Here is a 27,962-nt window from a genome sequence, read left to right as displayed (position 1 = left end):
CTCTGTTGATGTGAGGTGTCATTTCAGATGCCAGCCTGGTGTGCAGAAGAGCAGTTGGGACGTAGGGAAGAGATGAAGTGGTCTCTAGCTGAATTTCCTGTCTCTCCAGGTGGTCCAGCTTGAGGAGCTTCTGGCAGTTCGGCACTCTGTGTTTGTGGTGGGCAGTGCTGGTACTGGCAAGTCTCAGGTTCTGAGGTCTTTGCACAAGACCTATCAGATCATGAAACACCGCCCCGTCTGGACTGACCTCAATCCCAAAGCAGTCACAAACAATGAGCTCTTTGGCATCATCAACCCAGCCACACGAGAATGGAAGGATGGTAAGAGAGGGCTAGTCCTAAAAGTTCCTGCTGTCCTCAGAGACCCCTGTGCAGGCTTGGATCTATCTAGTGGGGTGAACCGCAGAGGAGAGAACATGGGACTGATCTGTTTGGGATGGGAGAAGGAGGTGAAATCATAGCCCTTCAGCTGTTCTCTCTCTTGGGAGACTCTCAGCTGTCCCTTGACGGAGGACACTGAGAGAGAATCAAGCAGGGCAGACGTTCAGCTGTAGTTGAGGCTGGAGCGTGAGTCATGGGGTCCCTACACAGCCTGGCAGTGGTTTAAGGCATGACTAATGTGGGAAGTGCATGCTCATTCCCAGATGAGCAGCACAGTCTAGCATCGCATGGAGGGCAACCTCCCTGTGAGCACTGCCCAGGACTGATGTGGGAGCTGCTGCAGAAGTCTGCCTGGGCCAGGGCCAGTGTTGTTCCCATCACTCATCCTGTGATGGGTTGAAGGGCCCTATAACCACGGTCCCTTCAACAGCCATTCTGAGGGTCCCAAACTCATGTTCACTTGGTGCTGACCTAGCATCATCTTCAAAGAAGTAAAAATCATAGGTACATCCCCGGCTAGTGTGGCTCAGTTGGTTGGAACATGGTTCCATAAATCAAAAGATCATGAGTTCAATTCCGAGTTGGGTCATAGGCCTGGGTTGCAGATTTGGTGCCCCATTGAGGTGCATATGAGAGGCAACGGATCGATGTTTCTCTCCCACATCAATGTTTCTCTCCATCTCTGTCCCTCTTCTCCTCTTTCTAAAATCAATAAGCATGTCCACTGTGAGTATTAAAAAAAAACAGGTAAATGTTGGAAAGGGTCTCCTGTCACTGGGAGAGAGCAGAAAAAAATGGAGAAAACTCCCTATGAACCAATAGGGACCTGGCCTCTTTTAAAAACTGATGTAGCTCTGGGAAAGAGGAAATCTCACCTCCTTCCATATTAGCTACACCAGGGTCAAACTGTCTGGATTCCTCTAATTTAGGACCTTCAATCAGAAGTCAAAAATAAGGTGATTTAATGAGCTGCCTCTCTAATTGTTATTTCACTGATTATTAATGAAATTTAGCTTCTTTTCCTTCTTATTGGTGTGAGCAATTAGCTCTTTTATTATTTTATTTCCCCTTGTTATTTTTTGCAAGAGTTCTTTATGCATCTGTTCTATGCATTGCTATTGGTTTTTCCCTGTCTACCATTTGTTTATAAACACCTCATGGCACATTTGCCACATGCTTTTTATTTTTATTTATTTTTAGCTTCAGGTACAGACAATTTCTCACAATTCTGGAAGCCACACCCAGAACTGATGTGTATGCAGAGCTGCACTCTCACTGAAGGCTCTCGAACCCTTCCTACCCGGACCCAGGCAGTACTTGACATTCTTTAACTTGTCAATGCCTCACTCCAATGTCTGCCTCCATGTGTACATGGCCTTTCCCCCTGGACTATGCACCTTTTAAAAAAGGAAATTATGTCGTTCTAGTCCTTTCAGCACCTGGGGTTCCTGTTTAGTTTATAACTTTCTAACTTTTACCTGTAGATATAGCATCATAAACTTGTTCCAAAAGATTTTTTACATTAATGGTTGTTATCCCTCTGGAATTGACTTTGGGACTTAGAATGAGGTAAGGTAGAGAATCAACTGTTATGTCCTCCTGGTTGGATAATGGAATGCACAGCACTGTTTATTAAGGAACCCATCCTTTCCCTCTCAATGTAAACCCCAGCTGTCATGTGTACTGAGGTCTGATTATCAGGTTTTGTTCTGTTCCACTCACCTATTTATCTAATTCTGTACTAATGTAATTCCATTTTGCTTACAATTATTTTATAATGTTTTAGTATCTATTGAGGGAGGTTCCTCCTCAATGTATTTTCATACTTTGCCTGGCCATTTTCAGGGATTTCTTATTCTATATTAAATCTGAGCTTACATAAAATAATTAAAATTTAAATGGTTTTGGAATTTTAATTAAAGTTTTATTAAACACATACATTGAATATGGAGCAATTGAGAAAGAAGACTTGTAATAATCACAATATGTGTTTAAATGGAATATATACCCTTTTAAATTTTTTAGAAACCTTGTTAAAAATAAAGTATGTTATATCAATACACTTAAAAAATTAGATTCAGTAAATGGAAAATTAGTATAAACATAGAAGAATTGGAAAATACACCATCAAACTCAATATAACACATAATTATAAAATTTTATATCTTATAGATAGAAAATATTCCTTTTTTGGTTGAGTAATAGAGCATTTTTAAAAATTAAAATTTAGATGGCCAAAGAAGAAGCCATAATGAATTCAAAAGTATCAATTTTCAGGCTACATTCTCTGATAATAATGTATTAGAACTGGAAAAAATAGCATGAGGGTTATTAAAAATAATTTTACTATTTTCAAATTACCAAATGCTCACTTAACCCTTGGACTAAATAGAAAATTAAATCACAATCCTTCTAGGAAGCACTAAAGAGAAGAACATGTCATAGCAGCCTCTGGGACACACCTGAGGTCCATGAGGTAAACCTCTAAGCACTGTTATCACAGAAGGTGGGCTGGAAATGAATTGGTATCCATGCCATTTCCACAATTCTTGAAATTGTTCCAAGAATGATAAACTAAACCTGAAGAAAACTGAGGACAAAAAATGAGTTGGTATCCATGAGTTGGTACCAACCAATGAGTTGGTATCCATGCCATTTCCACAATTCTTGAAATTGTTCCAAGAATGATAAACTAAACCTGAAGAAAACTGAGGACAAAAAAAATAATAAAGATAAAAGATGAAAATTAGTAGGAAGGAATCAAAACAATAAATCATAGTAAGGATAAATGATTATAAATATTTGTTCTTTGTAAAGACAAATAAGTCCATTGTAAGCATGATTAATGGGAAAAAAGAGTAAAATTATTAAGATTAGGAATTACATAGAAAGATATAACAGTAGATACAGAAAAGGTTAAAATAGAAGAGGACATTTAATTAAATGATGCATTTGAAAAACTAGAAGAAAAAGATTATCTCCTAGCAAAATACAAATTAAGAAAATTTACTTAATAAGAAGTAGACACAAGTAAACTGATAAAAAGAGAATTTAAAAATTCTAAATAATTTTTTAAATTATGTCTTAATTTATTCTATGGAGTCAGAAAATCTTGATATCAACCTTTCTGTAGAACCAAAAACAATAGCCCAATTTCACTTATTAATGTAGACTCAGAAATTCTTAATAAAATATCAGTAAATAAAATCCAGCAATATCTAAAAACAATAATACATTTTGACCAAGTAGAATCTACTCCAGGAATGTGAGGATAGATCAGTTAATTTTTAAGTATTAATATAAAGAATTGACAAATTAAAAGAGAAAATTATTCGATTAGTCAATAGATGCTAAAAATTCAGTAGCTATTCCTAATGTTTTAAATTCTAAGTAAAATAAGACTAAAAGGAAACACCTTAAATATTAATAATACTCTTTACCTAAAGTCAAAAGGAAAAAAAAGCATTCTTAGTGGTGAGAAATTAAAGCCATTTCTATTAAAATTAAGTGTAAGTCAGGAAGACCTATTATCAAAATTATTATTCAGCATTGCTTGGTGTATTTCTGGAAAATACAGCAGACAAGAAAATGAAATTCCTGGTATAAATTGGTGGAAAGGAGAAAAATTATCTTTTATTGGTTGCATAACTTTATACCTAAGAAACTCAAGAGGCATTACTGAAAAATCACTGAAATTAACAAGAAAATGTATTAAATGTAACTAATTATAAAATAAATACATGAAATTTGGTAATTTTTCTTTATACTAACTGTAGCCAGTTAAATATGGAAATATAGAAAAAAATCTCATGCCTAGTAGGAGTAACAACTCTATGCTTAGAAGTAGATTTGGCCAAAGAGATATATTGAAAACACTATAAAAATTTATTAGGGAACATAAAATAATATATGAACAAATGAAAAGACAAATTGTATTATTCATTGGGAAAGCTTAGTTTCATAAAAATCAGTTCTATCCACAAAGGAGATAAATCTCACATAATACTGATTAGAATTGCACTGAGCCTTCTCTCAACGCCTGTATTTGAAAGATTCTTCTGGAAAAGGGGAAGGATTTACAGGAACTGGTATAAAGGACACATGGACAACAAATAAGGGGGGTGGAAATGGGAGGGAGGTGGGGAGTACTGGGGGGTCGGCTGGGGTGAGAGTAAAAAACAGAAAACTGTACTTGAACAATAATTAAATAAATTTAAAAAATAAAAAATAAGAAAGATTCTTCTGGGCTGCAATTACAAAGCATGGAAACATACCTAAAACGGTGTTATGTAATTCCATCATGTTATAGTTGCCTGTTGAAATGACTGACTGGGTCCCTTATCCCTTAAAGAACCAGTTCCTTCTTATTATTTTGCACTTGTTTTTCTTACAAAAAGTCACCCTGGAACACAGAATAGCACCTTGGGCACTGTCAAAGGTTTGGTAGAACAGAATGCAAAACCAACTCTGATCTGTGTTGTTATTTACACCTCCTCTGAGTGTTATAGCCAATAGGGACAGGATGTGTCAAGGGAAAACAAAAGAGTTACAGTGACATGGAAAATAAGATGCCTGTGGTTCCTTCCAGGACTGTTCTCTTCCATCATGCGGGAGCTTGCCAACATCACCCATGATGGACCCAAGTGGATTTTACTGGATGGTGACATAGATCCGATGTGGATCGAGTCTCTGAACACTGTCATGGATGACAACAAGGTAGCAAAAGGGAGAAAGGGAATCCCTAGTTCATCCCTAATCATCTATGAACCCAGTCCACCCCCCCTCACCCCGGCACATTTGGAAGTCTTGATTCCACACAAGGGCTGATCCTGAGTAAGGACTTATTACTGCCATCTTTATTTTTTAAATTTCCCCAGCTTTATTGAGATGTAATTGACATATAATGTTGTATAAGTTTGAGGTGTACAACATGGTGATTTGAAATACCTGTGTACTGCAAAATAATTACCATAATAAGGTTAGTAAACACTTTCATCACCTCACCCAATTACCTGTGTATGTGGGTGTGTGTGTTGAGAGCTTTTAAGATCTACTCTCTTAGCAACTTCCAAGTATACAATACAATATTGTTAACAATAGTCACCATGCTATACATTACATCCTCAGGATTATTCATTTTACAACTAAGAGTTTGCACCCTTTGACCCCAACAACCATTTCCTCTACCTGCCCCACCCTACCCAACCATACAAGCACAAATCTATTTTCTTTCTATCAGTTCTTCTTCTTTTTTTAATATTAAATTTTATTTAGTTACTTTTCAAGTACTTTTTTTTTTCATCTATTTCTCCCATCCCACCCCCCCCGCCCGGTCTCCCCCCTCTCTCCCATTCCCCCCCCCACCCAGTCCTCATCTCTGTGTCTTTCATACTTGTTCCTCAAAATCCCTCCCCCTTTTTCCCCTTAAGTTCCCTTCCCTCTCCCCTCTGGTCGCTGCCCACTTGTTCTCTATTTCAGCGTCTTTGTTTTTATTCTGTTTGCTTGTTTGTTTTATTCTTTAGCTTCCTGTCAAAGGTGAGATCATATGGTATTTGTCCTTCAATGCCTGGCCTATTTCACTCAGCATAATGCTTTCCAGTTCTTCTTTATTCCACATATAAGTGAAGTCATATGGCATTTGCATTTCTCTGACTTATTTCACTTAACAAAATGCTCCCCAAGTCCATCCATGTTGACACAAATGGCAGGGTTTCATTCTTTTTATGGCTGAATACTAGTTCATTTTATATATATGCAGTCCACATCTTCTTACCATGTACCCATCAATGGACACTTGGGTCATTGCCATGACTTGGCTGTTGTAACTGATGACCCATGTGGACATGAAAGTGCAGACACCTCTGCAAGACCCTGATCTCATTTATTTGTGTCTTTAAAAGACATCTAAGAATGAATTCGTCCAAATGAGCAACTTTCACTTACTTAAATGGCACTGCCATTGCTCCCACCATTTTCATCATGGCTATCATTTCCTTCAGGGTCTTCTGCACATAGATTGTTAGAGTTTGAAGGAGTCTTAACTCATCTATTAAATCCTTTTTACTTTTCTCCTTTTTTTTAAATAAGGTACCTAAAGATCAGAAACTAAGCCTGTCAAACACCCTCAGCAGTGACAAATCTTGATTCATGAAGAATATATAAATAAATAAATACATTTGTAATAGGGAATCCAAATGTACATGAAACTAAAAATGTCTGCTCTTAAAAAAGAACGAAACTAACTGAATGCCAATAAAGTGGCTCTTAAGCTGGTAGCTGCTTCTAAACTTGTTCAGAAAGCACATCCAGATTATAAGTGTTATGATGGCTTCAATATTTACAGATTCATAAAAATAAATGTATACTCTCCAGAAGGACTACTTTAAAAACAACAGTAGTGATATAAGCCTAAGCTTTGTCCTTTAATAATATTATTCCAATATGGTTTAGTTCATTTCAATCATTGACATCAATTTAAACTCTTTAGATAACTGTTTTCCTGGTTCAATACACAGACACACCCACAGAGATGGGTGTAGAGGGGATACAGGAGAAGAGAAAGAGTATTATTGCAGAAAATAGTTATATACTTGATTCTTTTTTATTTTAATTGTTCAAGTACAGTTTTCTGTCTTTTACTCCCATCCCAGCCCACCCCTCCAGTGCTCCCCACCTCCCTCCCATTTCCATGCCCTGTACTTTTTGTCCATGTGTCCTCTATACTCGTTCCTGTAAACCCTTCCCCTTTACCCCTGAAATTCCCTCCCCTCTCCCCTCTGGTCACTGTCAGCCTGTTCTCTATTTAAGTGTCTTTGGTAATATTTTGCTTGCTTGCTTGTTTTGTTGTTTAGCTTCCTGTTAAACGTGAGATCATTTGGTATTTGTCTTTCACTGCCTGGCTTATTTCATTCAGCATAATGCTTTCCAGTTCCATCCATACTGTTGCAAAGGGTAGGAGCTCCTCCTTCTTTCTTTCTGCTGCATAGAATTCCCTTGTGTAAACATACCATAGCTTTTTGATTCATTCATTTACTGATGGGCACCTAGGTTGCTTCCAGCATTTGGCTATTGCAAATTGTGCTGCTATGAACATTGGAGTACACAGGTTCTTTTGGATTGGTGTTTCAGGTTTTGGGATATAATCCTAGCAGTGGAATTGCTGGGTCAAAAGGCAGATCCATTTTTATTCTCTTAGAAAATTTCATACTGTTTTCCATAGTGGTTGTACCAGTCTGCAAGCCCACCAACACCAACAGTGAACTAGGGTCCCCTTTTCTCCACAACCTCTCCAACATTTGTTGTTTGTTGCTTTGTTTATGATGGCCATTCTGACCGGTGTAAAGTGGTATCTCATTGTAGTTTTAACTTACATCTCTCTGACAGCTAGTGATATTGAGCATCTTTTCATGTGTCTCTAGATCCTCTGTATGTCCTCCTTGGAGAAGTATCTGTTCAAGTCTTTTGCCCACTTTTTAATTGGGTTGCTTGTCTTCTTAGAGTGGAGTCATATAAGTTCTTTGTATATTTTGGAGATTAAACCCTTGTCTGAGGTATCATTGGCAAATATGTTTTCCCATATAGTTGGTTCTCTTTTTAATACTGTTTTCTTTAGCCATGCAGAAGCTTTTTATTTTGATGAGATCCCATTTGTTTATTCTTTCCTTTATGTCCTTTGCTCTAGAAGACATATCAGAAAAATGTTGCTGTGTGAAGTATCTGAGATTTTCCTGCCAATATTCTTCTCCAGGACTTCAATGGTGTCATAGCTTATATTTAAGTCTCTTATCCACCTTGAATTTATTTTTGCGCATGGTATAAGTTGTTGCTTGAGTTTCATTTTGTGTACGTAGCTGTCCAGTTCTCCCAACACCATTTGTTGAAGAGGCTATTTTTACTTCATTTTATGTTACTGCCTCCTTTGTCAAATATTAATTGCCTGTAAAGACTTGGGTTTATTTTTGGGCTCTCTGTTCTGTTCCATTGGTCTATGCACCTGTTTGTATGGGTGTACCAGGCTGTTTTGATTACAGCGGCCTTGTAATACAGTTTGGTATCAGCTATTGTGATCCCTGCTACTTTGCTTTTCTTTCTCAAAATTGCAGCAGCTATTTGGGGTCATTTATGATTCCATATACATTTTTGAAGTGTTTGTTCTATTTCTGTGAAATATGCCATTGGTACTTTAATAGGTATTGCATTGAATCTGTAAATTGCTTTGGGTAGTATGGATATTTTGATGATGTTAATTCTTCCGATGCATGAAAACAGTATATGTTTCCACTTGTTTGTGTCTTCCTTGATTTCTTTCTTCAATGTTGTGTAGTTTTCTGCATACTACAGAGGTCTTTTATTTCTTCAGTTAGGTTTATTCCTAGGTATTTTATTTATTTATTTATTTATTTGGTATATCAAATAGAACATTTTTTCTTGATTTCTGCTTCTGATGTTTCATTGTTGGTATACAAAAATACCTTCGATTTCTGGATATTGACTTTGTATCGTGCTGTTTTGCCAAATTCATTTATTAGGTCGAGCAGTTTTTTGATGGAGTTTATAGGATTTTCTATGTACACTATCACGTCATCTGCAAACAGTGACAGTTTTGTTTCCTCTTTTCTGATTTGGATTTCTTTTATTTTCTATTCTTCTCTGATCATTGTGGCTAAAACTTCCAGTACTATATTGAATAGAAGTGGTGAAAGTGGACAATGTTGTCTTGTTCCTGATCTTATTGGAAAAGATTTTAGTTTTTGCCAATTGAGTATGACATTGGCTGTAGGTCTCATATATGGCCTTTATCATGTTGAGGAATATTCTCTCTATTCCCACTTTGCTGAGTGTTTTTTATCATAAATGAGTGCTGTACCTTATCAAGTGCTTTTTCCATAGCTATTGATATGATCCTATGATTTTTTTCTTTGCTTTTGTTTATGTGATGTATTACATTCACTGATTTGCAAATATTGAACCATCCTTGCATCCCTGGAATCAATCCTACTTGGTCATGGTGTATGATCTTTTTAATGTGTTGTTGGGTGTGATTTGCCAATATTTTGTTGAGGATTTTAGCATCTATGTTCATCAGCGATATTGGCCTGAAGTTTTTTTTCTTTGTTGTGTCTTTATCTGGTTTTGGCATTAGGATGATGCTGGCTTCATAAAAAGAGTTTGGGGGCCCTGGCTGGTGTAGCTCAGTGGATTGAGCGCGGGCCTGCGAACGAGACAATCGCGGTTCGATTCCCAGTCAGGGCACATACCAGGGTTGCAGGCCGGTTCCCTGCAGGCCAGTTCCCAGCAGGGGAAGCACAAAAGGCAACCATACATTGATGTTTCTCTCCCTCTCTCCTTCCCTTCCTCTCTAAAGATAAATAAATAAAATCTTTAAAAAAAAAGAGTTTGGGGGTCTTCCATCATTTTGGATTTTTGGAATAGTCTGTGAAGAATAGGGGTTAGCTCTTCCTTAAATGCTTTGTAGAATTCTCCTGTGAAACCATCTGGTCCAGGGCTTTTGTGTGTTGGGAGTTTTTTGATTACTGCTTCAATTTCATCAGCTGTTATTGGTCTATTCAGGCTTTCTGCTTCTTTTTCATTGAGTTTTGGAAGGTTATATTTTTCTAGAAATTTGTCCATTTCCCCTAGGTTCTCAAATTTCTTGGCATACAGTTCTTCATAGTAGTTTCTTACAATACTTCGTATTTCTGTGGTGTCAGTTGTAATCTCTCCTCTCTCATTTCTGATTGTGTTTATTTTGGTCCTCTCTCTTCTTTTCTTGATGAACCTGCTTAAAGGCTTGTTGATTTTGTTTATCTTTTCAAAAAAAAACCAGCTCCTTGATTCATTGATACTTAGAATTGTGCTTTTATTCTCTATGTCATTTAATTTTGCTCTGATCTATTTTTTTCCTTCTACTTACTCTTGGCTGTCTTTGTTGTTGTTGCTCAAGTTCTTATAGGTGTAGGGTTAGACTGGTTTTTTGAAATGTTTCTATCTTTTTTAAATAGGCCTGTATTGCTATGAACTTCCCTCTCAGGACTGCCTTTGCTGTGTCGCATAAGTTTTGGGTTGTTGTGAGTTCATTTTCGTTTGTTTCTAGAAACTTTTTGATTTCTCCCCTAATTTCATTCTTGACCCATTCATTGTTTAATAGCATGCTATTCGATCTCCATGATTTTGAGTGTTTGAGTTTTTTTTCCCTTGGGGCTGGTTTCTAGTTTCAGTCCCTTCTGGTCAGAGAAAATGCTTGGTATGAGTTCAGTTTTCTTGAATTTGTTGAGGCTCATTTTGTGTTGTATCATATGATCTATCTTTGAAAATGTTCCATGTGCACTAGAAAAGAATGTGTATTTAGCTTCTTTGGGATGAAGGGCTCTATAGATATCAGTTAAGCCCATTTTATCTAGGGCATTGTTCAATGCCACAATATCTTTGTTGATATTTTGTATGCCATTTTTGACAGTGGGATGTTAAAATCCCCTACTATAATTGTGTTGCTGTCAATACCTTCCTTGAAGTTTACTAAGACTTTCTTTGTATGTTTGGGTGCTCTTATGTTGGGTGTATAGCATATATATTTACAATGTTTATGTCTTCTTGGAGGATTCTTCCCTCGAGTATGATGAAGTGACCTTCTGGGTCTCCTTTTGTGGCCCTTTTTTTTTTTTTAAGTCTATTTTGTCTGATAAGTATTGCTACTCCGGCTTTTTTTTTTTCCCTGTTTGCTTGAAAAATTTATTTCCAGCCCTTCACTTTCAGTCTGTGTAGGTCTTTTGTCCTGAGGTGGGTCTCTTGTAGGCAGCATATGTGTGGGTCATGCTCTCTTATCTATTCAGCTATTCTATAAGTTTTGATTGGAGCATTTAATCCATTTACATTTAAGGTTATTATTGATAGATACTTATTCATTGTCATTTTTGTGCCTGTGTTAGTCTCTGTCTCTCTCTCTTTTTCTTCCTTTCCTTAGAGCAGTCCCTTTAGCATCTCTCGCAGAGCTGGTTTGGTGGAGGTATATTCTTTTTTACTTCTTTTGTCTTGGAAGCTCCTTGTTTGGCCTTCTATTGTGATTGAGAGCCTTGTTGGGTAAAGTAGCCTTGGTTGCAGGACTCTGGTGCTCATTTCTTGGAATATTTCTTGCCATTCTCTTCTTGCTTGGAGCGTTTCCATTGAGAATTCAGCAGCTTACCTTATTGGGGCTCCCTTGTATGTTACTTCCTTTTTTTCCCTTGCTGCCTTTAAGATTCTCTCTTTGTCTCGGAATTTCGCCATTTTAATTATGATGTGTCTTGAAGTGGGCCTCTTTGGGTTCCTCTTGATTCAGACTCTCTGTGATTCCTGGATTTGTGTGACTTTTTCTCTCATCAAATTAAGGAAGTTTTCCATCATTACCTTTTTAAATAGGTTTTCTATCCCTTGCTCTTTTTCTCTTTTTGGTATCCCTATCATATGGATATTATTACATTTCATATTGTCTTGTATTTCTCTTAATCCCTCTTCATTCTTTCTGAGCCTCTTTTCCTTTTTTTGCTTTTTCTGGGTGTTTTTTTTCTACTTTGTCCTCCAACTCACTGATTCAATCTTGTGCTTCATCTATCCTGCTTTTGATTCCTTCCACTATGTTTTTTAGTTCAGAAATTGTGTTCTTCATTTCCTCTTGGCCCTTGTGGATAGTTTCTATTTCTTTTTTCATGTTGATATAGTTTGCAGGGAGTTCATTGTAATTTCCCTGTCATTTCTGGTAGCTCATTTTAAGCTCATTGACCTTTCTGATAACCAGTGCTTTGAATTCAATATCTGATAGCTGACTTGCCTCTATTTCATCTAACATTCTTTCTGAGGCTTCCCCCTTTCCTTTCATTTGGGGATTGTTTCTTTGTCTTCCCATTGTTTGTGAGATTCTTCTTGTTATCTTCAGCTTCTTAAATTTATCTGTTCTGGTTCCCTGAGTTTATGGTGTGAACTACTGTGGTAGAATACCTGTGAGATTCAGTGGTGTAGTCTCCTTGATCTCTTGAGCTCACTGGTCTTGAGCTTTTGTTTAAGTTGGCTCTGTCTTTGTCTTTGGGTTTTGATTGTTGTTGGGTCTTTCTTTGGTGGGTTCTTCCCACTAGTTGGTTAGCTGAGGGTCACTCTGTCCACTACCTCTTGTATTTTGTTGTGCTGGTGAGGGCAGGTTGTGTTGAAGCTGCTTCTTTCATGTGTACAAGATTTTGATTATTCTCTTTTGCTCTTGTTCAGTTGTTTATACTGGGTAGTTTCTCCACTGTTTAGTTGTATTTTCATATAGGTTCTGGATTGAGGTTTGTGTGGTTTCCACTCCCTACTTCACCTTCTTCTGTTGTTATCTGTTGGTAGTTCCTTTGTTGTTGGGTTTCCTCTTCCAGTGGGTATGCTGGTGTTCGACACTTCTACTTTTGTTTGTTTCAAACTGGCCAAACTGGTTTTTCTGGTCTTTCTGGCTGCAGCAGGCTGAGGGGTGATTGTTATGGCTTTTCTCCCTTCCTGAAGTATACTCAGCCAGTCTTTCATACACTCTCTCTAGAGCTTGACTTGTACCTCTCCTCATCATCTCTGGTGTGGGATCCAGGTCTTTCTCAGAGGCTCTTTCCTCACAATTACCTCTGTGGGCAGGGGTGTGGGCACGCGCATGCACCCTTGGCCTGGCTGTCTCTATCCCTTCCCAGTGCTATGGGGGTACGCAGGGCCTTTCCCACAGCTTCCTGCAACCACCTGTGCACAATCTTCCTTGCAACCCTGGGGTTGCTGCCCCTACACTTGATTCTTAAACTTCAGGTTCAAACTGTAGTGGTCTATCTATATGTAGATTTTTCAATTGACCAGCTCAATTCAAACCCTCATTGTTCAAAGGTTTACTGGTGGTTAGGAATCTGCATCTATGGAATGCTGGCTTAAGTTATATGCAGATTTTCAGCACCCTTAACCACTATGTTGTTCAACAGTCAACTGTAATCACAAAGAGGAAAATAATCATACATAGTCCCCACCAGGAGAAGTCAGCCAAATCTCTAGCATGCGGCTATGCATCCTCCTTCCCCACCTGACATGGCCCTTCCTGTTGTCTCCAGGTGTTGACCCTGGCAAGCAATGAAAGGATCCCTCTGAATTCCACAATGAGGCTCCTCTTTGAGATCAGCCATCTACGCACAGCCACACCAGCCACTGTCTCTAGAGCAGGTATGGCCTAAGAGTAAAAAAACAAAAACAAAATTTTAAAAAAACTGAAAATAGGTACCTCTGTGTTACATATGACATTGCTGTCCCTGCAGGAGGCTCCAAGCAGGAGCCAGACATCCATCATCCAAAAGTCTGGCCTAATTTGCAGTCTTAGTGCACATCCACAAGGGTGTCAAGTGTCCCAAGGCCAGACCTATGTGACTTTCTTCATTCAGAAATGTCATGGGACTAGGAAGGAAAATGACCCGAGCTGGATACTGTCCTCTGATGTAAACACCTCAAATTAGACAACTTTTAGCTTCCATGTCGATGGAGATCCCCAAGCACTGTCATTCTCACTACATCCTAGTGAACAAGCAACTTCTACCTTAACCAAAATTTCAGCAGAGATCAGAGAATAAAGAGAGCTTGTTTTATCTAGCATAACATTAGATTCTCTTTCAAGGGCCTGTGCTGATGTGGGAAAACACAGGCCCAGAAAATTTTCTCTCATACTCTGCATTTGTCCCTTAGTGCTGCCTTAACAAATTATCATAAACCCAGTGGCTTTTGAAACAACAGAAATTTATTCTCTCACAGCTTAGAAAGTCAGACACTTTAAATCAAAGTGACAGCCTTCTAGGGAAGAACCCTCCTTGCATCCCCCAGCCTAGGGGGTTCCTTGGGTTACAGCCCCATGACTCCAACCCCCACCTCCATCTGCACAAGGCCTTCTCCTCTGTGTGTTCTTCCTCCTCCATCCTTGTAAGTGGCCCGCTCAGATAATCTGGGGTGATCTCATCTCAAGATCCTTAATTTAGTAACATCTGCAAAGGCCTTTTTTCCAAATAGTCACATTCACAAGTTCTAGGGATTAGAGTGTGGACACACCCTCTTGGACCATAATTCAATCCACTATACATGTCTACTCCATGACACCTATTTCCATCAGTCCCAGCCCTCTTGTCTCCTTTTCTTAGACTTGGCCTTAGGGTCCTTCCCAACACTTCTTTCCCTTACTTGATGCCAGCCCATCAGGGTTGATCCCAAGAGAAAACCGATTTGACTTCACAGACCTTGGCCAGGTCTCTGTTATTTTTAAGTCCAATCATTTGTATTTTTCTAAACAGATAAAATAAGTCTCTGGGATGGAGAATATACTGACACTTGTGGAAAATTCATTGAACAATATTCCTTGTGCTCCCAGGGATCCTGTACATCAATCCTGCAGACCTGGGATGGGGCCCTCCTGTCAGCAGCTGGATTGACAGGAGAGAAATTCAGACAGAGAGAGCCAACCTTGCCATTCTGTTTGACAAGTACCTTCCAACCTGCTTAGACACACTGCGAACCAGGTGGGCCAAGGGATGTGGAGGGTGGCAAGTTAAAGCAGCAATAAAATGGCTGTTGGCTCCCACCTTATGTCCCACCGATGTTCTTTCTGTCCTGTCCCTGAAGTCAGATGTCCCTAGAGCATCCCCCTCCCAGCATCATAGATGGCAAAGGGAAACACACATTAGATTGATCATGGATGCCCATCATTCATTCTGGCAGGAAGAGAGATGAGTGAGGAGGAAAAAGATATAAAGTGCCATTTGTGAGCACCACGTGGGTATATTTGAAGGAGGCTATAAGCTGCAATATTAGATAACAATTCTGAGATCCTTCCATTTTCAGGGTACACAGTTGGCCCCCCTTCAGGCCAGATCGACAAATGTAGAGGTGAAGATGACACCTGTCAGTGACTTGTGAGTCTCACTTCCTACTTCTGGCTGTATGTTCATGGCCCCAATAATGCAGAATCAGGTATAGTTCATCATTTGGCCAGTCCTGCTCCTCTGGACACTGAGTTCACTCTTCCCCTTATGGGTTTACAAAAATAAGAGACAAGCCCTGCCTACTTATCACCTAAACAAGAGATTAATTACTTTTAATCAGAAGGATATTTATGATAGCAAGAATATTAGGTGTCCACAGAGACAGGTCCCAATGTTTGAAACCTGTATTTGTCACACATTCTCTTTTCTTGGCAGTTGATGCATCATCCTATGAGTCAGGCACCCAACCCTGTAGTTCAGCCAACCTAAACCATCAGGGGCTGGCACTGTAAGGCAATATGACTCAGAGATCCATAGCTCCTCATCACTGAACAACTTAGGGTCAGGGTTATTTTTCCCAGAAATTAAGTCCATCGCTCAAAGTGAACCTTGGCTCCTTATTCATTGGTCTAGCAAACATAGGATGGAGAGTTGTTCATCAGTGTGGAGGAAGAACGTTCTGGTGTCAGGGCCTCAGGCACTCTCATTTCACGTGCCCTGTACCTCACCCTATCAAAGTCCACCACAATGACCATCAATTTTATGTAACTAAAGACTGTGTTGAAATTGAGTAGTTTACATAGTGGTATATTTTTAGGTGTTTAAACGTTTCTTAATTTTGGTTTTATAACTTTTATATTTTGGCATCAATAATTATTTTTCCAAACTTTAACATTTTCATAAATCTTTGAAAAGCCTTTACCCTCCTTGTGGCCTGTGGGCTTTATGGCCTTGGGATCTTAATTAGATAAAGCAGCCTTAGCATCAGGCAGTGTCTGGAAGGACAATAGTGGTGAGTGTCACAAATGGGTGGGGGCCACAAAGAGTTAAAATAGCACAGTAGAGGAAGTATTACACCCCTATTTCTTACCTTCTGCTGAGCCCCTTGTCCAATGTATCCTCCAACTAAAGGTTATGCTGTCTCCCATTCTGGGCATTCAGCAGAAGAAAAGCCAAACTTTTGTATATCTGTGTGTGAGTGTGTGAGTATACACATGTGTGCTCCTGAGCATGCACATGTCTCTGAAACAGGCTTTGAAGGCTCTATATTATATCTACACAGAAAGAACTCTTGCCTAATCTCTGAACCCTATGGTTATCAAGAAACATGCATAGCTGTCACTTACAGTACCTGCTCTGTGTGTTATTTCATTTAATTCTCACATTTCTAAGGGGACTAACTATCCTATAGATATGAGAGCTGAGGTGCCATGATGGTCTCCCAGTGTCACAACTAGTTAGTAACCAGCACTTAATTCCAAGTCTTCTATTTGACTCATCACAGTATTGTAAGACTAGTATTAGGTGGCCCTGGGACTAGAAACAATGTCAACACATTGTAATTTTTCTACTGAATGAACCATCCTCACAATGGGTCATTAGAAAGTGTTGACAAGGTTGGCACCAATTCAATGCCAAGAGGAATCCCCAATTTGAGGTACAGTGAAGGAAACTTTATTCAATGCAAACAGCTGATCTGTGAAACAGCACAACTGTGGAAACAGCATGGCTATGAGGCCCCTCTCTGGCTGGACAGCCCTGCTCCTCTCCTTGCCAGTCTGCTTTGCCTTGCCCTGGTCTGCACTGGTCTGCTCTGGCTTGTGCTGGTTTACTCTACTCTGGTGAAACATCCTTGGCATTTCATCTCAACTGGAGGAAAGTGAGCTCTCAGAGCCAGAGGGGAGTTGACATATAGATAGAAGTCAGATCCCTGGGTCCCTGATTGGTTTGTCCTCAAGCAAATGAGGACTCCAAATCCTTGCAGTTTTGTTGATCCAAAAGGTGCTGTCCTGATTGGCCAAATTGGGGCCACTGTAACTGGATGGTGAAAAAGCTGATAGAAATCTAGCTGTGCAGTTCTGATTGGACAAGGAAAGCCTCAGCCTATTGGTTGAAATAAGGTTCCAGGAAACCCTAATAAGGGCTGGTTCAGCAGGCAGGACACAATGCAGGCAGGTAGTTCAGTGAAGGTTTCTCCTTGAGGGACTGTTTGCATGAGAGGCCCCTGTATAGAAATGGCTTCTAGGCTCTGTTTTTAAAGTTTGAGGCCAGTTAACCACCAGGAGCCTTCCGTGGTAGGTATCCTCTTTCCTAGGATCCATAAAAACAACTTTATTTCCCACTGTTTCTTCAAAATTCTTTTATGTGGCTGGTGCTCCTCCTGGCCCTGGAAGAGATCTGGGTGACTTCTGGTCACTTTTCAGTAACAAAGGCATCTGATCCCTTCAAGTCACACAATGTCTCTCTCTCTCTCTCTCTCTCTCTCTCTCTCTGTCATACACACATACACACACACACATACATACATGCTAATTTTTTAAAATTCTACTTAAAACAAAAGCTTCTCCCAGGTCCCTGCAGCTCAGGCTGCTTCCAGTGTTCCACCTGCAATGGGAAAGGGGACTGTCCTGGACTCCTCTTCTTACTATAATGATTTCCCATCCCCAGCAGTAACTTCTGACCCCTCAGGATGGAAGAGGGAACAGAGAAGAGAGTAAGGGTCAGGAAAGGTCTCATTGAGTGAAGCTACTGTCAGGGCCTTAGTTCCCCTAGCTGTGGCAGATTTGAACACCTGACTCCTTCTCTTTAGAAGCTTTTGTAAGTTCCTTGGCCCTTTCTCATTATTGGGGAGCTCCCTTTCCTTAAAGCCATGCCTCTTCATCATCTCCTCACATCATCTCCCCACCCCGGGTGGTCCCCCTAGCCAGCATCTAACACAACCCCACATGCTATAGCCCACACTCAGATTGCAGGCAGTACTCACCTCTCCTTTGTCTTGACAAACTGGTACACACGCTGCCCCAGCAAGCAACCTCTCTACACCCAGCGGTGATGAGCAAGCCTCCTCTGAGTTTTCCAGGCTTGGGTCACCTCAGAGTAGTCCTGTCAAAGCCTCAATCTCCAGCTCCCACTTTGGGCAAGCCCTGCCTCCCTGTGGGAGAGGGATCACTCATTCCATGCCAAGAGCTCTCTCCAAAATCCTACATGCTAATTTCTAGCCCTCTGGTGTCTCCTACTCTGATCCTCGCTACCCTTGAGGAGATGAGAGGCGGGGCTGCAAATGGGTTGTCTGGAATCTCAGTTTGAAACATGAAAGTAGTTGGCCCGGTATTGCCTTGGTGCCTCATCCAAAACAGAGCCTGAGATGGCTCCACTTTGGCATTCTGTTAAAAATATGTGTCAAAGAAATGAAGGAAAGCCTATCAAGTGCTCAGTTCTCTCATTACTCCTGAAAGTAGTGCCTAGACTGGTCATTTCAACCCTTTTCATCTCACAGCACACATAAACTACTAAAATTCTGCAGCACACCAAAAATATATATATTTTTGCTGGTCTGACCAAAATATAGGTATAATTTTTATTTATTCACACCAGACAGCTATTGTTGTGTGGCTGTTGTCATTTTTTAACTTGGCAATCTAACAAAAAAAGAGGTCAGTGCCCCCTGATTAAATAACCAGGTACTGCATGTTTTAAAAATTCTTGTGGCACACTGGTTAAAAGTTGCTGGCCTAGACTATTAGACCACTTTGTAGCATTGTTGTAAAGGTTGCACCAGATGAAAAAACATCATAAACATAAAACACTAGAGAATGGAAGGCTGTGAAACTCTGGGACCCGGGAAATGACTTCTAAGATGTCAGTTGATGGCACTGCTCATCTTGTCATAGTGACCCCTGTGTCTGGCTGGCCCTAGGCGTGGCCAGGTGGGGGGGCACACGGAGGAGTTGAGGGTGTGAGTACTTGGTGCACTCTGTGTGAACATGAGGTGGGATTAACATCGGTGTGTGGATGTGTGTTTGTGCACACATGTGCTTCCACTCCCTTGGGCATAGATGCACCTTTGCACAACTCTTGAGAGCTGCTTTTCATTCAAGAGCTCTGAAGCCAAGATTAAAAGTACAAAGCCAGGCCAGGACGAAAGTCACAGAGGTACATTTTTGGAAGAGGCACTCTAACCAGTCAATCATGATTGTATAAAATAGCCATGGACCCTGGCCCACTCTGCCTGGCAGCTAAGACTTGGGCCCCAGAGAAAATGTTTCCAATGTATGTAACTGACAGAACTCCTCTGAGCTGAAGATGTGCAACCTCACAGTTATACCCACCTCGACTTTCCTGCTTTGACAATTGGAGAGACTGTAAAAGGGGGGAAGTTACTGAGATATTTAATCCTTTGGTTGCAGCTGCCTACATTCCCAAGGAGTAAGAAGAGATCATCAATGTTCAGAGAAAGGAGGAGGGGAGGGGATGGTATTGCAGGAATAGAAGCTTCCCAGGAGCACTCTAGGCCCTTATATCTTTCCAAAGGGCACTGACCCATAACAGCTGATGACAATAAATGTTTAAGTAGCACCATTGTCCTCTGGATTCCCAAAGAAATTGACAGATCCTGAGAGCATCAAACCCAGATGGGGCCCCCAGCTATCCAGCAGTGCCTCTAGGATGGAAACCCCAGTGTTTCATTACATGTCTGGTGTCTCTCAGCAGATTTAAGAGGATAATTCCAGTCCCAGAGCAGAGCATGGTTCAGACACTGTGCCACCTTCTCGAGTGTCTCCTGACCAAGAAGAACATCCCCGCAGACTGCCCCAAGGAAACCTATGAGCTTTATTTTGTGTTTGCTGCCATCTGGACTTTTGGCGGAGCGATGATCCAAGATCAGGTAAGAGGATATGTTGAGGTTAACACAACATTCAAGTCCATAGTGGCAAAAAGTGTTCTTTCAGCAAAGAGGTGAGAGGACAGCTAAATGGCAGAATTAACATGAAAGCCTCAAACTATAGATATCTACCCATTGCTCTGTTAAAAACATCAGTTCCCACAGAAGGGCCCTGTGATGTGAGACATGAGATTGGAATGTATTTGGAGCAGTTGCTTTTTGAGTTAGTGGCTGTGTTCCCAATTGCATGGAGAGCAGCAGTGTTTGAGTTTCAATAACTGCAGGTATATGTACAGTCCTTTTCACAGTGTGCTTTATAGGCAAAATGATATTGTGCTGTAGAAGTTCCAGTAGGAAGAATCTCTTTAGCCTTCTAAATATCACCTAGAACAAGCATGTACCAGTCTTCTTTACCAGGCCAGTTTAGCCACTTTGCCCCCATACCCTGAAAGGCAGAGCTGTTCCTAGAAGGCTGGACTGAACCAGGGCAGCATCTAACACACAGTATTGGCCTCTGTAGCTTCATGCTCTTTATTGGAAGGAATGTTGGCTTGGAGTATCTCGGCATCCTAGTCCCTAAAACTTCCTGCATTTCCAGCCTTGCTCTTTACTCAGTTTATTCCAAATAAAAGGTAGTTGATCTAGAAACAACATGTTAAAATTATGCAGATCACTTTTTTACAACTGACTGTAGCTGTCAGGAATGTCAGTGGAGGTTAAGAACACAGACTCTAAATTTGAACTGCAGCTCTGCTACTTCTTATCCAGAGGACACTGGAAAGTAGCTCAGCTCTCCCTATCTTATTCTGCCCATGTGTACAAAGGAGATGAGTGTGGCAATAGTGAGGATGGTTGTAAGAATTAAGTATTAATTGCCAACATAAATACGGGCAAAACACTTAGAATGGAGTTGGCCCACAGGTGTGCTTATTATTAATATTCTCCTAAATACTCAGATTTTGAATATTTAGAAACTGAATATAACTATTCAATTTCATTTTAAGTATCTAGTGCGTCTCTCACAACAGGGCATTAAACCAAGCTACGGATGCTACAGAGCTGTGATTTACTCTTTCTGATCTGAATTGATTGTGGGCTCTTCTGAGGAGAGAGGTAAAACATCTCAACCTCCCGGGCCAGAGCCATGTTCTAAGAATGCCAAATGGAGGTGACCTATAAGAATAAAGAATTAATTTACTTTCTGTTTTCACAGGCTCTGGTTGTAACGTCCACCCTACCTCTCAGCACCTCCTAACATGATCCTTAGTGCTCAAAATTCAGAAAGCAATTCTCACAAGCTGTGGACACTGTGCCTTTCTCCCTCTTCCTCTCCACAGCTCAGTGCGGATAGGAAAGGGGAGATGTCCGGGGGGGGGGAGGGGGGGGGAATGCCTAGACTGGGAGTTTGATGGGGAGAATTTTATCCTGTCTGATCCACAGCCCTTGTATCTTTGACATCTTGACATTTCCCCTTTGTGGCAAGGATGCAGTGAGCCCAGCAGGATGGATGAGACCTCTCTGGAATGCACAGAGACCCAGAATGTACAGGTTGCTGCTTTCCGTCAAATACTGTGCCCGTCCTGTGGCTGCTGAACTGTCAGGCAGCAGCCACTGCTGGGCTTCTCTCCCATGCTGGTGCAGAGAAGCAGTGGGACATCAAGAGAAAGATACCGGTCAATTTTTTCTTTCTCTCTATAGAAAAATTTAAATCTACTCAGCTCTTTAAAAGCCCAAGAGAAAGCCTCCATCCAAGCACTCAGGCTCCGGGCCGCTGGGAGCCACAGGCAGCCCTGCTGGCACATGGAGAAAGGACAAGGGAAAAAGCTTTTAGCAGCAGGGAACACCCAAACCCCTACCCCTGCATCCAAAAACGTGCTCCAAATGGAAAAGTAAGAAGTTGGCCAAGATACTGACATCACAAACACCAATGGGGACTACATTTAAAAAGCAAAGCAGAAACACAAAATACAGCCCATACAGAGTAGAAAGCCCAATAATGGCGTAGGGGACAGGAGGGAGTGCTGGTTAAATACTTCACAGAAATTGCAGGAAATGATCTCTCAGAAGCAACAATGTCTCCAAGAGCACTGGATTGGGAAACTAAAGTCCTGTATTGAACTCCTGCTTCTGCCATATGCCTCTAGCGCTTTTGTATAACCTTTTGAGCTTTTGTCTTTTCAGGTATAAAATAGGAATGATTTTCACCAGCCAGGATAAGCTAGAGCATTTTGAAGATTAAGTGAGGTGATGTTCTGTTCAAAACTCTGCTCCATGATGACAGTATAGCCTCAGTGTCCTCAAGTCCAAAGGGCAGGAAGGGGACCAGACAATTTTCAAAACTGGAAAGACATGGGGATTTTAGAAGGGGCCTCTTCACTGAGGCCACTGCTGAGGAGATGCCCACTTGTTAAATGGAACAAAGGCTGTGGGATGATTCAACAGAGGAAGCCTTGTCTTCACAGTGTCCAATTATAGGAGAAAGGGGCCTACCCCAAAGGCCACTTATAGCTTTCTCTCTGCTGCTCCCTGATTTTAAAATTTCAGAAGGTACCTTAGGAATTTTCTTCGCTAGGATCCTCATTTCACAGATGAGGAAATGAAAGCACAGAAAGCAGGAACTTCCCTGTGATTATGTACCTGACTCCCCTCTGAGTCTTCTCACTCAACCCTCCCCTGCCCACCGTGCTCCCAGGTGTCCCAGCCACACCACCTCATTCATTCAGTCACAGGTGGCCACCCTAGGCATGGTCAGTTTCGGGAATCAGTCTGTCTCTGCGAACACTCTTGGCCCATCTGTGGTCCTGTATTCGCTCCTCTGTGTTCTTGTACTTCCCTCCCTACCCTCTCCACCCGTGACAGCCCTGCAATGAGCCAGTGCCATGGTTAGAGGGGCATTTACACATGTTTAAGGGAGACCCTGCTAGCTGGTCTGCCGCAGACAGCATCTGTCCTTGAAGAGCTGGTCCCTCAGGCAAACCCGCACAAGCAGGAGCACTGTGTCTCCTGCCCCAACCTTCTGCCTGACACCAGGACAGCCTGTCCAGGCTTCTCAGCCTCTGAGAACCTTGACATCCCCCTGCTTTGTTTTGGCAGCTTATGGACCACCAGGCAGAGTTTAGCAAATGGTGGCTGACTGAGTTCAAGACAATCAAGTTTCCTTCCCAGGGAACCATCTTCGACTATTACATAGACCCAGAGACCAAGAAATTTGAGCCATGGTCCAAACTCATCCCCCAGTTTGAATTTGACCCTGAGATGCCTCTGCAGGTGAGTGTGGCTGAGTGATCAAGGAAGTATAGTCACCCCAAGGGTCTGCAGTGACTCCAGAAACAGCCCCTTCTCATTATCCAAGAGTTTTTACCTTGTTGGGAACTGGTCAGCTCCAGCTACTAGCATTTCCAGAGGAAACTGTAGGTGCATGAAGTCACGAGTTCCCCTGCAAAGGTCAGATACTTAATTACTGGACCCGTTGGCAACCTGGAGGGGGAGTGGGGGAGATGGCAGGGGCAGAAGGTTCTGAATATAATAGAGAGGCCCCAGAGAGGCAGCCAGAGCTGGTAGAGGAGGGAGGAGGTGCTCTCTACTCAGAGAATGTGCTGGTAGAGTGGTCTTACTGTAAATGTTAAGGAAGACCCTCCTGCCCATAAAAGCAACATCCACCATGGCAGCAGAATTCCCTCTTCTGAAATGCTCCAGAATATTCTGCGCTGCACCTGTTTCTCCCACAAGCTCCTGGAATGCTCACTGTGTTCCTGTTCCAGGCTTGTCTGGTGCACACGAGTGAGACCATCCGAGTGTGCTACTTCATGGAGCGGCTCATGGAGCAGCGGCGACCACTCATGTTGGTGGGGACTGCAGGCACAGGCAAGTCAGTGCTGGTGGGAGCCAAGCTAGCCAGCCTCGATGCAGAGGACTACCTGGTGAAGAACATACCACTCAACTACTACACCACATCAGCAATGCTGCAGGGTAAGGGGGTCAGAGGGCATGGCAGGGGGGGGGGGGGGGGGGGGCTGAGTAGCCCTGTCACCTGACACAGAGCTGGAGCAAAGTGGCAGGCACCTGCTTGGCTGGGCGATGCATTTCTTCTCACAATACCCTTCTCAGCCCTTCCCTCCTTTCTCTCCCATAACACCTCTGTCCCACTTCTCCTGCATACCTTAGTGCAGCCTCCCTCCACCAATCCTTTCTCTCCACACTCTTCCCTAACCCACTAAATTTCTCCAGGGCAGGAGTTCAGCATAGAGCAGTTCAGCACATTGGTGACAGAAAACAACAACAACAAAAAACCTGAAAACCCTTTGAGAGATTTGCATGGGTTTCTGTCACCTGACATGTCTCTCAAGATCATTTTATTTATCTCTCACATTTTATAGATGGGAAAACTGAGGCACAGGTAAAAATACATGATGGGAAGGCCAAGGTCACCACCAAGCAGCAAGGCTGTCATGGCACTTCAGTCTTTTGCCCACACTGAACCTGCTTTTCACTGGAAGGTTATACACTGGCCTTCCTAGGGACCCAGGGCCCTCCAGGGCATGGCTTCAGGCTCAGAGGGTTAGTAAGGCATTTCCCCTCACTGGAGTCACTTTCTCTCTGGCCCTCACTCACAGTAGGGTCTCCTGTTTTATAGAAATGTTCAATACACCAACCCTGGAAACAGCTTCCTTTTGAAGAACCACCCATGCCAGCCTCCCCAAAAGAGGAGGAAGTAGCAGGGTGAGGGACAAACCCTGCTCTTATGCCTTGTACAGTAACAGGCTTGCCCCACTCCTTGTATCCCAGCCCCACCACTAGAATGTAAAATCCACTGAAAGTGAGGAATTCAGTGTGCATGCTGCTTGCAGATTGGTAAATTATCTTAATATAAGCCATAGCTATAACATAAAAAATGAACATGGCATCATCAGGCCTTAGGCTGGCAGACTTGCAAAAGAGGCTTCACTTTGACCCCCACCTGCTCAGCCTGGACCATTTTTACTTATCTGGTCCTTCCGTGGCCCATGTCCAGTGTCAACCCCAGAGGCAACCCCAGTGTTGCCAGTGTTCTGCTCTTCCCAAGCCCATGTGAGATACCAGCTCACTTCCTGCCTTCTTTCTGCACCGTTTGCCACCTCTTTCAGGGTGAGGGTACAGCCAGCCCTGCATGCTGGTAGGGTTGGTGCTGTGTCTGCTCTCTACATGTCACAGCAGCTAAGTGGCTGCAGCTTATTGGTAGAAGTTCAAGTTGTCTCCTCTCTCCCCCTCAATAACAGAGAGACCTCTCCATGGGCTTCATCCACTGCCGGGGTAGTAAAGGTTTTACACCTTCAGCCCTAACCCAGGAATCCTCTGTGGTTCCTGCATTAGTGTTAACAAGTAAGGCAAATTGAAATGATGAAGGCTTATGTTGAAACTTCACTAGTTTATCCAAGATGTGAGCATCTTCTATTTGGCTACTGAAAGAATACTTCTGCAATTTTTTTGTGCTGTTTGCAATGTAAACAGCTACAAGCAAATACATTTTTAAGTTGAAGTTGCATGAACATTTTCCTTCCCTTTTTGCTAAATCTATAAATCAACAAAACAAATCAAGCCCTGGTATGCATGCTTGCCTATTTACTCAGTGTAAATGCTCCCACGATGACCAGTTTCCAGTGGAGAAGTGATGCACAGTAACACGCCACCTGCAGTACTTCTGTGTTACAGATAAAATCAACCAAAATAACTTCAAGAGTACAGATAATGGCAAAGTGTAGCAAAATTATTTGGATCTGATGAATTTTGAATATTTATTATCTTTGTTTTAATATAATTTACTTAATTGAAAACATCTAATTTTTTAAAATAATGGCTATGTTTAACCATTGCAAAATTCCCTCAGTCTTAATAGCTCCAGGGACCACTAGCTTCCGCTTCACCCGGAGAGAGCAGCTGCCAGCATGCTGTGCTGGGCCACAGCCTGTCTTGGGCCGGCACCACCTCATTAGCGCCCACCCGTGGTCATGAGCAGACTTCCCATGCCTGGCTGGTTCACGTCTTTTTTGTTCCCTTGAATTAAAAGAGGGAATTTGTTATTGAGAGCAAGAGAATACAAGCAATATAAAAATTAAAAGTTTATCTGACTTTGACGTTTTTCCTCTTGTCAAATGAGGGTGGAATTTCATTTGCATATTTTCTAAGGGTCTCAATCTGCTCATGAAATCCTCATATGGACCAAGCTTTGGGGCAGAGATTCCTTAAGTGACCACCGGGGTGGGAGTAACTGCTCAGTGCTACCCACTTCTTCCCTTCTGCCCCACGTGCACTACAAAATAGTCACACCTGTGATGGGGAGACCAGCAGCTAGTGAACGGAAACTCCGAAAGCCCACTCTGCCTTCTCGGCACTGGTCCAGGTAACTTCATTATTTTGTCCACAGCCACAGAGTCTTTTTGACTTTCCAAAAATCCAGGGAACTTCTTTTCCAGGAACACTCTCAGGTCTTCCCTTGCTAAGTAGCTTCATCCTCAGCAAGTTTGTGAAACATGAAAATTGTGGTGCTCACTGCGTGTTCCATTTGAGACAGCATTTTGGGGAGGTCTGGACCACAGGCATGGCAGGATTGCCTGGCTGGCCAGGATGTCTGGTTTGCATCTTAATACTGTTTGGTCCACCTAACATAATTTCTCTTCCTTGTTCCTGGAAAGATACACCTCTACACTCAGTGCAGGGCTTAAATCCAATGACTGATCAGATGACCAGCTCTGTCCATTTGCACCAATTCTTGCTATTACTTATAACTACACTGATGATGATGGTGATGATGATAATGATGATGATAACCAATTTATCAAACATCTGCCATGTATGTGTTAGGCATAATCTTAAGATTAGGCTTTTACACATTTACAAATCATTTAATCTTATACAGCCCTGTGAGGTATTCATATCCTTGTGTTACATGTGAGAAAACCAAGGCACAGAGAAGTTAAACAAGCTACCCTGAGCCACACAGCAGGTGGTGAGCCAGGGTTTATACCCAGGCAGTCAGATCTCTGTGTCTGTGCTCTAACCACTAGACTATACTGTATCCCTAGTAGAAAATACTTCAGAAACTGCAATAAATATTTGATATTATTACTATCATTCTTAGTAGGACTACTGGAATCTTCCAGAGGAGTATTCTAGAATCCTGTTATAATTTTATAATGTAAAAAAAAACACCTTAAATAGAGAGTAAATATTTATAGTCAGGAAAGAGGAGCTGAGCTTCTTGTACTGTCCAGATCCCTTGCTCCCTACTCTGGGTCTCTTGCCTAGGAGACCTACTTCTTCCCTTCTGTTGGAAAGCAGAGAATTATTTTAAAAGTCACAGCATGCTGTCCAATAGAGCCAGGCTGAACACTGGCTTCACTGCTGCTGAAATACACCAAAATGCAACACGTCTCCTGTTCACTCTCTGGTGGCCTCTGTCCTCATCCCTCCTTTTACACGAGGTGGTGGATGAAGTGCTTGCCCTGTCACCTCTCCTCTCTGGGAGTGACTAGGACCTGAGAGAAACCCCAAGCCCCAGAGCAGCCACATGTAGGCAACAAAGTCCATGCAACAAAGCTTATACCCCTGACCCTGAACAATGCTGATCTCCCTTTCCTGGGACCTCCTCCCTTTTTCCTTAGTCTCAATTCAAACAACTTTGATTATTTGACTTCTTAGCCTAAAACAATTTATAAAGAAGCAATAAAATGGCTCCTAAAATGAAGGAAGTATTAATATGCTACCAACATCTAGAAATGCGGGAGCCAGAATCCCAGTAGATATGCAAGAGGAAATAGGAAACTTACAAAAGGAAATACAGGGATTTAAAAGGTAGCTACTGCTTTAGACCAGAGGCACACTGCCACATCACCCTCAGCAGCCCATGACTTTTTGCAGGCCAGTGTTCCCATGGCTGTTGTACTGAAGCCCTGTGTAACT

General features: G+C 41.8%; 1 protein-coding gene and 1 pseudogene across 2 annotated transcripts in view; one reads left to right on the top strand and one right to left on the bottom strand.

The window, feature by feature from the left end:
* Positions 1–27,962, top strand: part of DNAH9 (dynein axonemal heavy chain 9) — a 368,257-nt gene that overhangs the window by 158,197 nt on the left and 182,098 nt on the right. For both annotated transcript variants that reach the window (XM_053672723.1, XM_053672722.1), the window contains exons 32-38: positions 110–320; positions 4,969–5,096; positions 13,460–13,568; positions 14,755–14,902; positions 19,856–20,030; positions 23,121–23,294; positions 23,789–23,996. In XM_053672723.1, the coding sequence (XP_053528698.1) occupies positions 110–320; positions 4,969–5,096; positions 13,460–13,568; positions 14,755–14,902; positions 19,856–20,030; positions 23,121–23,294; positions 23,789–23,996 (1,153 nt within the window). The remainder of the gene's footprint in view (positions 1–109; positions 321–4,968; positions 5,097–13,459; positions 13,569–14,754; positions 14,903–19,855; positions 20,031–23,120; positions 23,295–23,788; positions 23,997–27,962) is intronic.
* Positions 26,282–26,577, bottom strand: LOC119047852 (protein S100-A10-like; annotated as a pseudogene).

Source organism: Artibeus jamaicensis, unplaced genomic scaffold (assembly GCF_021234435.1).
Source record: "Artibeus jamaicensis isolate MK-2021 breed Jamaican fruit bat unplaced genomic scaffold, CSHL_Jam_final contig_781, whole genome shotgun sequence".
In the NCBI taxonomy this organism is placed as follows: domain Eukaryota; kingdom Metazoa; phylum Chordata; class Mammalia; order Chiroptera; family Phyllostomidae; genus Artibeus; species Artibeus jamaicensis.
The sequence above is the reverse complement of the archived record's forward strand: the minus strand, read 5'-3'. Positions and strand labels throughout refer to the sequence as shown.